The sequence below is a fragment of the Bolinopsis microptera genome, chromosome 10 (genome assembly GCF_026151205.1).
Source record: "Bolinopsis microptera isolate Bmic1 chromosome 10, MBARI_Bmic_1.0, whole genome shotgun sequence".
Classification (NCBI taxonomy): Eukaryota; Metazoa; Ctenophora; class Tentaculata; order Lobata; family Bolinopsidae; genus Bolinopsis; species Bolinopsis microptera.
This window is the reverse complement of record NC_087081.1, coordinates 9,494,865-9,508,217: the sequence shown is the minus strand read 5'-3', so window position 1 is coordinate 9,508,217 and position 13,353 is coordinate 9,494,865. Positions and strand designations below refer to the sequence as shown.

General features: G+C 36.1%; 1 protein-coding gene across 2 annotated transcripts; it reads left to right on the top strand.

The window, feature by feature from the left end:
* The first annotated feature begins 959 nt into the window (after nucleotides 1–959).
* On the top strand, nucleotides 960–11,420 carry LOC134822358 (sodium- and chloride-dependent glycine transporter 1-like). Of its 2 annotated transcripts, none has more exons than XM_063833387.1 (14): nucleotides 960–1,113; nucleotides 2,364–2,535; nucleotides 2,683–2,795; nucleotides 3,186–3,309; nucleotides 3,432–3,510; nucleotides 3,839–3,954; nucleotides 7,004–7,134; nucleotides 7,386–7,515; nucleotides 7,781–7,873; nucleotides 8,021–8,242; nucleotides 8,382–8,541; nucleotides 9,026–9,212; nucleotides 9,397–9,485; nucleotides 10,317–11,420. In XM_063833387.1, the coding sequence occupies exons 1-14, from the start codon at nucleotides 1,087–1,089 to the stop codon at nucleotides 10,393–10,395; spliced, it is 1,722 nt and encodes a 573-aa protein (XP_063689457.1). In that variant the 5' UTR covers nucleotides 960–1,086; the 3' UTR covers nucleotides 10,396–11,420. The 2 variants fall into 2 exon arrangements, with proteins under 2 accessions (XP_063689457.1, XP_063689458.1); XM_063833388.1 differs by lacking the exon at nucleotides 960–1,113 and adding an exon at nucleotides 2,009–2,107.
* Nucleotides 11,421–13,353: the final 1,933 nt, after the last annotated feature.

Below are 13,353 nucleotides of genomic sequence, written 5' to 3'. Positions count from 1 at the left end.
TGGTTTTACAGGGATTCTTACTATGTTATAATAAGAATCCCTGTAAAACCACGTAATTACGCGTAATTTGGTAATTTATACGTTATTTGATAATTTAGTACTTTAGTAGCACAGCCTGGTTAAGACAGACTCTTACACTAATTTCATAACGGTTTAGTTGCAATTTTGAGTGTGTTTTTGACACAGTTTGATGTTTGCTATATTCGCCTAATTGGGGAAAAGTTAGAGACTTTTTTATACTTGTCTTAAAGAATTGTGTCTCAGTGTAAACTGTAAACGCCCTCTTTTTCAAGAAACCCTTCTTGTTTCACCATTTGCAGAAGTTTTCAAGCTTATATACATCGTTCGTTTGATTCGACGCAATATTTGACTTAATCGGAAAGAATTTTTCACCTTGTGCTTTTTTGCAAAAGTATTTTATACAGTATGTTTGGATACTAACTCGGAACTCCGTTCTAAAATGGTGTCCAGATATAATTACTGTGCTCATCATTGTAATATGATTTGATTGTTATGATATGATATATGACACAACAGTCAACACCAAGTCTTGGTCGATGGGGGTATGCCACCTGCCAGCAGGTGTGTCCCTAGTACCTTCACGTGACAGCTTGATATCATTTCACGTGACTTTGTGGTGTTTATATCTGACAGTGTGGTCCACCTTCAGGAGACTTCGCTCCCAAGTGCGACTTAAAGCGAATTTAATGTTTTGCAAGCAGTTCCCAAAATAGTTCCTTCCTGTGATGCATGTCTGCATTTGCCCAACCTACTAGGTTTCATAATATAGAATTAGCTACTCTTCTCATAGTCGGAAAATATAAGCTTTTCTAATTCCGTCTTATTAGAAGCTTTGTTAAATAATTTACTATCAACTAGTTAAATACTTCTAATCACCCACCCCATTACTCCTCTCATTCTACCTGAAAAAAATATGTAGTTAGAAAGGATCACTGATGAAACTATTTTTAGATAAGACAAGTAAGAAGAAAGGATCACGAGTCAAAAAGAAGGCAAAAAAGAAGCTAACGGGACGTGTAGGCGAGTAAAGAAGAAAAGTAGCACTGAGAGAAACAAACGAGTGATATGGCAGCCTACGAGAAAGTAGGGGAGGTAATTAATAATTCAGATACTATTGACCATATTTAACCAAAGGCTGGCTATTATCCGGCTAATTACCGGTCGGCATTGTACCTATTTGCTGTTTTATGATATCTTGCAAGTATGCCGTATATGGGAACTTTGGAGGATAAAAGATGATGCATATACGCATGTTGCATGTCGCATATCCACACCATATTTAGTTCAATTAAAAAGCTGACACATTTGAGTAATGATAAATGAACTTTTATTAAGGGATTGTTATTAACTTGACCGCATGATGGCGTGAAATTTGTTGTCGTAAAGTTACACTTTCCCTACTTGATTAACCAGACGTGGAAATGTTTTTATTGTGCCATCTGGTAACCCAAGGAAAATGGTTGCCCTAAACATCTTCATACCTGAGAACTAAGGGATCACGTCAGATACCTACAACTCGTGATGGCACTAGTAAGGTTGGAGACAATTTACCTCGTCGATGCAGTGTACGCGTCTGCGGTAACTCCTCCTATTTGAGGGATTTTCAGCCTCGGAGGGCTTCGTTTATTTAGAATTGGCAAATGATCCGGTATCAACATATGAAGAAGTACATCATTTGTGACGTAGCTGTCATTAAAAACCGTTCAGAATTTCGCTGTTTCCCAGCAACTTCTCTTGTCCCCCGAATCAGTGCAGCTCGCTTTCAACGATAAAACCGATTATTGATAGAGTTATAGATTTTTCAGTACCATTAACCTTGATACAATTTCCGTCCCATTACAATAATTTAATTTTAGGCGGTGCTAAGTCTTAGTTTACAGACTTTTTGATTATTAAAAAGCTGATGACTACACCTCTTGCAAATGGAATTTTAAACGGCATTAGTCGCTCACCTCTGTACATTAGCCATCCGATTTTGTGCACAGTTGTTTGTCACCTGCTGAAAATTTCCTTATTTTTAATTTGAACTGTTGTTTAGAACTTGATCTAAACCGTGATAAAAGGATAAAGTACAATGCAGAACAAGGTGATTTTTATTTACTCATTATTTACCATTTTGCAAAGCCAACGTTCACTATAATTTGTTTTATCATATTTGGGAGGAGGAAACAAAGAGTGTTATCGCGAAACCCTGACCAATACAAGTTTCATTAAACTTCACTTCAAACTGATGGTCCTATTTTTATTAAAATATGCATTGTAAAAATAAAGCACGACTCGGTCATTCACGTGAACATTCTTTTTATAGTCTTGCAAATATAAACCTCCAATATGTTTTACAGGTTGAAGTTGCGGTGTTAGAACCAGAAGATAAAGATGTATCTACGGGAGGTTCAGAAGAAAAGAGAGACTCCTGGGGAGATAAGACAGAGTACATGTTGGCCCTGATAGGGTACGCTGTCGGAATAGGAAACTTGTGGAGATTTCCTTATCTTTGTCACAGATACGGTGGAGGTTGGTTTTGCTCCTGATTTTCGGTTGTTTTTGTTGTTGTAATTTCGTGTTACTGTATTATAGAGTTTTATTTTTTCCTGCTATTTTCTGTTTGAACATAATATTTCGTTCGTATATTGATCTGTTTTAAAGTTAACACCTTGTCAGGTTCGTTTCTGATACCGTACATAATAATGCTGGTATTGCTTGGAATACCTCTCTTCTGCCTGGAAACCTCTTTAGGGCAACTCACCAAGAGGGGAGCACCCGGCGCTTTTGCTGTGAGTATAAGGGGGAGTGCCGGGCAAAAGAGAAGGGGGGGGGGCGGGGCGGGGGTAAAAGAGATCAGGGGGGGGGGGGGCGGGCAAAAGGGGGGCGGGGTCAAAAGAGAGGGGGGGGGGGGGCGGACAAAAGGGGGACGGCGGCAAAAGGGAGGGGGGCGGGCAAAATGGGGGGTTTTTGCTGTGAGTTAAGGGGGGGGGGGGGGGGGGCTAAAGAGTGAAGGGGGGCTTTTTCTGTGAGTATTTAAAATTGTCATCAGCTGAATACGTGTTATCAGAGCGTTGTTTAATCAAATTAATTCACGAACAGAAATTCTTGGCGTCGTTACTTGTTCTTTGTGATCAGCATAACATGTAAAAAGTTAAATCTCATCTCTTCAACCCCCACAGGCGATGCACTCAGCTTTCAGAGGAATTGGCTTCGCTGCTATGGTTCTCGATCTTATCTGCAGTTTCTACTATAACTCTATCATTATGTGGATCTTAAGATACTTTTTTTCTTCCTTTACCACTGGTAAATATTCATTAGCAAATAGTATGCGCTGATTTTAATAAAAAACAGTGTAGAAATTTAAAGGTATATAAATGTAATCGATTATTTCACAAATTATCTGTCTCATTGATTTAACTGCCCAGGAGCACTGCCCTGGTCGGCTTGTCCTGTTGATGTTGAAACGTGTTGTATACATGAAGATAACTCTACTATGTACTATTGGTGAGTAGATGACGTAATGATAGACTTATTTCATACCACGTGACTAATTAATGGTGAGCCATTTCTATTTTTCTATTCTGTCTCTGACGTGAGACTGCGTATAACCAATCAGCTACCATGGCAGCTACCAATCACGCCGTCGAATTTCAGTTTTAAATTAAAACTAAAAATACGTGTTAAAACTTAATTAACGTTTTAGTATCCTACTCTTTGATGACATGAATTACGGTTTTAAGAAAACCTTTAAAGATGGATGCCTAAGCCTGATGTCTAAGTTGGATATATAAATTTTGCACAGTAAAGTTCCGTTAATTATTCTCCTTGTCAGGTATTACGAGACTCTAGGAGCGAGTAACGACATAACAACAGTTGGTGGAATTGATTGGTACCTGTTCGGAACACTCATCGTAGCCTGGGTCGTATGTTTTCTATGCATGAGCAGAGGTATACTCCTTACTTACTCCTTACATACTCCTTACATACTCCTTACATACTCCTTACTTGTTGAAATTACAATCAATATTTTATTATTTTTGTAAACATCTAAAAAAGTCACACAAATTTTGAAATTTTTATTCTTGCATGTAGGTTTTTAATCTTAGTCCTTATGGACGGTTGATTTCGGAATAAAAAAGTTTTTAACCACTTTTTGAAAAAAAAACCCGATAAAACGGTTTTAGTTTATATTTCACACGTTTGGACGTTTTCAAAATGTTGGCAATTTTAACGGTAGATATTTATAGATTTACGTTTTTACAAGTGAATTAAGCGAATTCATTTGAATTCCAATTTCCACCTTTCCCGCCTCTCAGTCCAAATAAAAGCTCTGATTTGGGGTGTCCTACAAATACAAAACGTTTTTTACCGTTTAGAACGGAAAAATTGGTCGGAATACCTAAAAAGTGACTCCATGACGCTTGTTTCACATTTTTGTTATCGTAATCGATTGGAAATTCTTTGTTAGTCAGAACCGCATCCAAAGGCTTCGACATTACCTAAGGACCCCTGCAGCTGATAAAAGTGTTCATAAAAGTGTTCATTAAAAAAAAGTGTTCATAAAAACATTGAACTTGAAGTCGATTAAGGCTGAGGCGATTGAAGCTGCGGTGGAGTGATCAGTACAGGCTGAGCGCCGCCCAGTAAGCTTTGACCAAGCACACTGCACAATCACATTTTTGCATGCAGGTTTCTAATAGTTCATCTGCCACAGTTTGTTTCACCACTTGATTGGTTTCTTGCACTTGCAGGCAGCTTTTTTATTAGTTCATCTGCCACAGTTTGTTTTATTTGACCTAAACCTGTTTAGAATTTGGCCTCCAAATTTTTTTAAAGGCCTAACTCAAAATTCCATATTAAAACTTAAGGTCAAAATGCGATTATACGTTGATTCTGAAAATTTCATGTAAAAATATTGAAACCCTATTGTGTTCTATTGTTTTGAGCGAAATTAGTTTCGCAAATATTGCGAACTGAGATATGGGCAATTTTGTTCATTTTTTGCGATTATTTGAACACAGAATCCACAATTAGGTAGATACTGAGCTGATAATCATAAAGAATGTGTAGTATGGGCTTACCTTCCATATGAATTCGCTTAATTCACTTGTAAAAACTTAAATCATTTTCGCGACGATTACGATTGCTCTTATAAACGGGGTATGCAGTGTTGTAATGTTTCATGTAAATTTCTGAGAACTTGTCATACTGTTCATTCGCACTGCCTGATTCCCGCGCCTCCTCCCATGTCTCCCCTTCCAATAGCTCCTTGAACATAGCATTGCTAGCTTCATTAATAGTACGTGTTTCACGGTATTTTGTGGTATCGGTCCTATTTGAGTGTGTGGTGTGCTTTTGTGATACTGCTCGTAACTTTATAGTGGTCAGCGTTGCAAGATGATCGGAGATGTCGAGTGTTAACACGTTGCTACTTAATGTGTTTTCAGTATTATTTGTGTACACATGGTCAATAAGGGTGGCACTGTGGTAAGTGACTCGTGTTGGTTTTGAAACAGTTTGAACAAAACCATATTTTGCCAGTGTGTCAATGAGGTTCTGGCTTGAGGAATCAGTGTCATATTTAATAAGATCAATATTTGCATCGCCATAAAACATAACGTGTTTTTTTGTGAGTGTCTATCCAGTCTATTAAGTACGTGATCGAGTAAGCTCATGACTTTATTTGTATCTCTTGACGGTGATCTGTAAAAATTTACTATAACCTTGGAATTTTGACTAGTTGGAACTCGCCACTCATGTCTTCAGGATCCAGAGCTAAGTCAATACGTTCAATTTGATCAAAATCGCACACGCGTTTGTTTATGTAGATTGCTAACCCACCTCCTCTCCCCGATTTTCGTAAAGGTGCTTGTATAACAGGTTCGTGAAAACCCTCGATTGTGATATCATCAATACCATTAGGCAGCTTATCAATGTTACAGTTAGTTTCATTAAAGCATAACACATCGCATTTTGAGGAGGTGTGGATTTCTTCTTTAAGATATGTTATGTTTTTTGCTAGTGATCGAATATTTAATGAAAATACTTTCAACTCGTCTTTGGCGGAGTTTGTGACGTTTTTAGGTTATTTATATTTGCACTTGGTTAAGATTTCGCTTATTTTATTCCAGTATTCGTTGTTCATGTCACTATTCTGATCTAAACTATTGCTGATGGACAGTTACAATATATAACAGTAACGGAAATAATGGACACAAATCACGATCATGACCAAGATTACCGTTACTTAGACACCTAAAAGTAAATGTCTGTCAATAAAATAATAAATAAAAATGGTATAAATTTCAAAAAACCAGGGTAGAAAATAAAACCATTTGCATTCATAAAATGGTCAACTGAAAATAAAAATCCACAAATTCACATCACTGCAACGTTCAGACCCTCGCCCATCAAACACTCCCTCACCTTTTAAGATAAAGGCGTGTTGATGATCAGGTTAATTAGGTCCAATTCACTACCTAATTATCGCCGTTACTTCATGATTTTCAATCACTAGAATTGCAGATCGCCTGATTGCAGATCACCTGATTGCATGTTGCCTGACCGCAGGAATTGCTCGTCGTGTAATTGTATTCTCTAAAATTCGCTGTATTTAGTTTTACCAAAATCGGGTAAATTGGACCGTCACCAGTGCTACATTTTTCCAAACGAAAAGAAATGACATATTGATATATTTAAAGTAAATTAAAGTGCAAAATGATACCGAGAATAAAATGGTCGCTCGCTTTTACCATTTATTCACGGCCAGCAAATTGTAACGAATTTAAATTTACTATGTTCATCAATCCCACTATGTAGAAACATTTTTGGGTTGCTTTTGGACCAATATCTTAACCTATAAACGTATAGTGTGTCCGCAGTCCGATCGGCTGAGGTTTATCGTTAGATTCGAGTACTGCCAGTGTTCCTCAATATATTATCAATTGTGAATGAATCTCTACATGCTCATCTTTACTTAACGTTAATTTATTCTCAGGGGTGGAATCGTCAGGTAAAGTTGTCTACTTCACCGCTACCTTCCCCTACCTGTTGCTTGTTGTTCTGTTCTTCAGAGGAGTCACTTTGCCCGGAGCCAGAGAAGGCATCCTCTACTACCTTACCCCAAAGGTACGCGTTATATCTTAAGTTAGGAAATGTATCCTTGTGTTTGAATGGAGGTTTAAGTCTGTGATACATCAGCAGTGATCATTGCAGTAGTGCTTAAAAATAAATATGTTTTCTAGTTTAAGTTACAGCTTCCTCGTATACCATTGCAAATTCAACCTGCAACGATTTCTCAGAATATATTTCACATTGCTAGTTTGAACTGCTATAACATAATTTTAAGTTAAAGTTTCTAACAATATTCACCCTTACAGTGGGAGCACCTAGCGGACCCCACAGTCTGGAGAACCGCAGCTACCCAGATATTCTACTCGCTGGGAATATCATTCGGCAGTGTGGTCGCTTACTCTTCATACAACAAGAGCAACAACGACTGTATCAGAGGTACAGTAGTTTAAAGTGTTAACAGTGAAAACACGGGTACAACAAGCAAAATGTCCCCTCTGATCGGCATGTTGGTTATATAATAGAACGTGAATTAATACTTTGAGTATTCAAAATGTTGACAGCAGGCAGGGTTATCGCATCTAGGGTTTTATTTTCATCAAAATTATAGAATAGATGTGATTGTTTCTTCAAATCTAGGTTTCTTCAAATTAAGCTTTCTTAGTAGAAGTGACACTGATATAATGTTTAAACTTCCCCCCAGATGGAATAGTAGTTACGCTAATTAACTGTGGTACCAGCGTGTTCGGCGGATTCGTTATCTTCTCCTTGTTGGGGTACCGAGCTCACAAGACCGGTAAATCTCAACGATGGTGTTAGAAATCTTCTATAAGCATCTTTTATTCTTTTGCTCTAGTAGCATTAATAATATAATGCCATAATTGTCATAATTAATGACATAATTGTCATAACTGAATCTAATAACCAATCATTGTACTACCAGGAGTGAAGTTTGAGGAGCTGAAATCAGGGCCAGGTCTAGCGTTCATAGCAATAACAGATGCCATCAGTGAGATGTCAGTGGGACCCCTTTGGTCCATCCTCTTCTTCTTCATGCTCTTCCTCCTTGGTCTGGACTCTCAGTTTGGCATGTTGGAAAGTCTCCTCACCTCACTTAAGGATGAGTTTACTTATCTGAATAAAATTAGGAAGGAGTTTGTTTCAGGTTTGTTTTGGATGGTTGTGAATAAAGTATAAACTGACTAATGTTTTGTTCTGAAATTTGAAGAATGATAAAATGTCGTATGATAATGCCAGAAAGTTGTTGAAATATTATAAATTCCCCAACGTGTGAACATTTTCAGGAGGTATCTGTCTGGTGCTGTGTATCCTTGCTATTCCCATGTCCTTCGAAGGAGGCCTCTACATCGTGGACCTCCTTGATAACTGGTCCTTGTCATATCCTCTCCTCATCGTCGCTTTTCTAGAGATTGTTGTCGTGGCTTGGGTATATGGCGTTAACAAGTTAGTATTTTTTCAATTAAATATTTCTCCAATTTCACAGAGTACAGCAATAAATGAATATAAAATACAAATAGAATCGTTCTAAATATCGGCCTATATCGATATTTTTCTTATTTCTAGCTTTCATATATTTTTCTAGCTTTCATATTCCATGTCTTTCCCTCATAGGAGATATTGTGGTCTTTTGTAAATGTAACTGTAATACATTGATGTAAAGTTTATTTGAATTTTGAAATTAAAAATGACATGAAGTACTGAATTACAGACTGACTAAACTTAGAAAGTTTACCTCGCCTCAATGTATATTGTATAACCCTGCAACGTAGGGTTTGATTTAGGGCTGGGATTTTATAAGCTTAAACTCGGGAGTATAATAAGTTGGGAGTCAAGGAACTATGTCGAGGAAAAAGAAGTCGTAGGGGTATGGAGTAACTTGATTAAACACGCTTTGTGAAAATATCAATATCGCTCATTAATTCCGCAGGTTCTGCAAAGATATCAAGGATATGATAGGATATGAACCAAATATCTACTTCAAAGCCTGCTGGCTGGTGATATGTCCTCTCGTTATAGCAGTCCTGATACTTTCAGGGATTGGTCTGTCCATCATTGAGGGGTATCCACTGTATGATAAGTTTGTCGGGTGTGACAACAGCACCTTGGAAGCCCAGGTTAATTGATAAATTATTTGTCATCTTCTGATGGGGAAAATATAATTGACATTGATATAAAATGGTTTGACAGTATCACTATTTGATGCCGGTATTTAAATCCCTAGGAAAGGGCTTCATCAACATTATAATGCTATCAGTAAAGAGAAGTAATAATTAAATAATAATATTCTTAACAATTCAGGGTCTTCCTTTGGAGGCGAACCCGACGTGGGTAGTGAAGGATCAGTATCCTGGAGTCTTCGTCTTCATCATCGTCCTGTTAAATGCTTTGTAAGTTTATCTTTCTTCATCATCGTCCTGTTAAATGCTTTGTAAGTTTATCTTTCTTCAATCTTCATCATCGTCCTGTTAAATGCTTTGTAAATTTCTCTTTCTTCAATCTTCATCATCGTCCTGTTAAATGCTTCGTAAGTTTCTCTTTCCTCATCATCGTCCTGTTAAATGCTTTGTAAGTTTATCTTTCTTCATCATCGTCCTGTTAAATGCTTTGTAAGTTTATCTTTCTTCATCATCGTCCTGTTAAATGCTTTGTAAGTTTTATTTCTTCATCATCGTCCTGTTAAATGCTTCGTAAGTTTATCTTTCTTCATCATCGTCCTGTTAAATGCTTTGTAAGTTTATATTTCTTCATCATCGTTCTGTTAAATGCTTTGTAAGTTTATCTTTCTTCATCATCACCCTGTTAAATGCTTTGTAAGTTTCTCTTTCTTCATCATCGTCCTGTTAAATGCTTTGTAAGTTTATCTTTCTTCATCATCGTCCTGTTAAATGCTTTGTAAGTTTCTCTTTCTTCATCATCGTCCTTTCAAATGCTTTGTAAGTTTATTTTCTTCATCATCATCCTGTTAAATGCTTTGTAAGTTTCTCTTTCTTCATCATCATCCTGTTAAATGCTTTGTAAGTTTCTCTTTCTTCAATATCATCCTGTTAAATGCTTTGTAAGTTTCTCTTTCTTCATCATCGTCCTGTTAAATGCTTTGTTAGTTTCTCTTTCTTCATCATCATCCTGTTAAATGCTTTGTAAGTTTATCTTTCTTCATCAACGTCCTCTTAAATCCTCTATAATTTTATCCTTGCTAAAACCCAATTCAATATTTTCAGTTCGTGTTTCATGATTCCCGGTTACATGATCTTCTACTACAAAGAGAAGATTGTCTCCCTTTGGAGAAGTAAATTTTAATGAAGCTCTATGATAGCACTATGATGTCTACAGGCTACTTCTTATTTAGTGACTTTATTAATCTATGATAATGCGAAGTTCATTATATGCAGCTCTTAGTTATGAAACTTAATCAATAATTATGCTGTTACCAAACATTTTTAGGATCATTTGCAGATGTTACTGTTGACTATTAATTATTATTATATGTGTTACTTATCAGTATTTGTGACCTTAGGATACTGTTAAAAATGAAAACTAAAAACAGCTATATTTTCTTGTGGAATTGGGGCTGATAAATTATTGACAGATACTGATAAATGGACTTGTTGATTATCAGCTAGGACTTATGGTGAACATTTAAATTCATCTAGACAGTTTAAATGAATTAACACCCCAAATCTCTTCGATTTCAACACCGTGATTTAAATTCGAGTATTTACGACACAAATTAATTTAGCAGTGGTGGAATTGCTACTCATGTTCTTTTCTTAAGTAAAGTGTAAAGTAATCCGAAACTTAGATGTTACATTATACAGTCAAATGTAACATTACAGTCAGATGTAACATTACAGTCAGATTTATCTATTGAGAATTTGCACACAAATCTAAAAAATAAAAACAGGTCTCAATAAATTTCGGTCTACTCTGCGATAAAATTGATTTTTAAGTCAACTTTTTCAAAGATCATCATAAATGCATTTTGTTACGTCTTGGTTGTAAGAAAAATCGGAATATATCGCCACCTCCTGCCTGCAATGAAACTGTTCATAGAGTAGTTCGAATTCAAAGGCTAGTATTTTGTGTGGATTTTAGGATCTCGCAGTTCCCAGTTCTTTTTGCCGGGGGATATTTATCCTTAACATTTTTATGGCACCACTTTCTGTTGAATTTTCCGTTTCTGTATTTGTAGCAACATCTTGTCAGATAATATTCTTTAAATAGTTGACCATCACTACAATTAAATTTGAAATTGACTATCTGCCTACAATGATTGCAGTACATGTATCGTTAATTTATGAAGTAATAGACAGTAGACTTCATCATTAATTGTTTTTATTCGTACATTTCTGAAGATAATTTAATTTCACGAAGCTGAATATACAGCTAAGATGGTAAGTTCGTACGGTACGTACCTTTAAATTAGCTGTACGGTACGTACTTAATAAAGTAGGCTGAAAGGTTGAATCCAGTTGATAGCAATGGAAACAAAAACTAGACGGTACGTGCGACAGAGAAGGGGTAAAACCCTACACTGATGCGGAATCAGAACCTATGAAGCTTATTATAATTAATCCGTCAATATACTGGAAATATTTTGGAGGATAACTTTTTCTGCTTAAACAGTTGGCCCAAATAGTATTCAGTGTTTTAAGTTCTTCGTCAATTTGTGAGACCAATTTTAGAGATTACGAGTATATTATGGACAAGCGTAGATTAAGGTTGCGACCTGAGCTAGCTGAAAAGCTGGTGTTCTTATACTGCAAGTGCAACAAAAGGATGAAGCTTTGAGTTTAACGATAATTACAAGTAGTAGTAGTGTAGTACCGGTTAAGAGCGATCCGGTACACAAATTTTCCTCTTAAATCTTTGATTGTTTTAACCACTGTGTTAATTTTCGACTTCTATCTCAAAAATTATGATGATAATAGTACTAATCAAAAATTGCAAGTAATTCACTGAAGTTGATTCTAAAAATTTGAAAAAAAATTGTACCTTACAGTGCCTGTACGGTACGTACCTTTAAAAGTAGATGTACCGTACGTACTTAAAGCCCTGTACCGTACGTACTTGCCATCTAAGATATACAGGTGTTAACTTTGTATGAAACGGGAGCAGGAATTAAGCTGAATCGTTTGGTAGAAACATGTAGTGTGGAAGTTATCAGGTTAACTTTAAAAATGTTGGCGTAACCCCCTATATACACGAATTATAATCGCTACTTAATTTCATTCTTCATCGTATCAAAAAATTGCTGAAATATTGTTATAAACTAAACCAAACGTGTTACAATTAAAATGAATCAGCGTTAATTGCGAACCCTTAATAAAAAGAGCTGGTCTTACCTGATATTATAATATTACCACTTTTGAATACTCCCTTACATTTACAACCTCACATTTCACTTTTTGATAGCCTTCAGGAAGCAGACATTTTTTAAAACGTCATTATTCTCAGATACGTTGTATTCAGTTTTATAGTATGTAGTCTTCAGGAACTTTAACACAATGCGGATTATTCGGAAAAGGGAGAAAGGCCATGGTACCAATAGTTACAAAACAATGAAGTTGAATAAATATAATTAAAATGAATAAGTGAGCCCTATTTTATCTCCCAATCCTGGTCACACCTTGTGACCAGTCACTTGTAAACATGAGCATGAGTTGCAGACAAAGAGTGCAGTATTTTCTTATCTTATAATTTAATACACAAATCTTTAAGCACCGGGACCCCTAATAAGATTTAAGACAGGTCACATACCTGTTGACTTCAACAGACCAACAGACCTTTTGATTGGATGAAATGAAGATCAAATCAAAATGGTTAGATACCTTGCGCCTAAAACCTGCACACATTTTTTTTGTTTGTTTGGGGACTGGTTTATTAGCCAGTCAATGTTTACGAATATAATAACTTTATTACATAATCATAAATGCATATCATAAATAGATCAAATCTGAAACAGAAATTTGCACGCAGTTAATATATTTTAAAAAAAGAAATGAAAAAAGAAAGGTTTATTGATAAAACAAAATGTCAAACGAGGGATGTGTTTGAACACATGTTATTGGAAAAATAAGGATTAGGGGTGTTTCAGTGTTTCCTAGAGACATGTTGTTGTGAATTAGGGTTAGACGGAGGGAAATTCCTTCCATATTGTTGGAACTGTTCGCAATATTGCATTGGTGGACGTTGACTTACAAAATGATTTACTGTATTATAAGAACAGTTTCGTTGAATATGACCTTGTTGTTTACA

Coding starts and splice junctions, on each gene's coding strand:
- LOC134822358 (XM_063833387.1), top strand. CDS start 1,087: ATGGCAGCCTACGAGAAAGTAGGGGAG. Junction 7,135..7,385: donor TCTACTACCTTACCCCAAAG/GTACGCGTTATA, acceptor TCACCCTTACAG/TGGGAGCACCTAGCGGACCC. Junction 9,213..9,396: donor ACAGCACCTTGGAAGCCCAG/GTTAATTGATAA, acceptor TTAACAATTCAG/GGTCTTCCTTTGGAGGCGAA.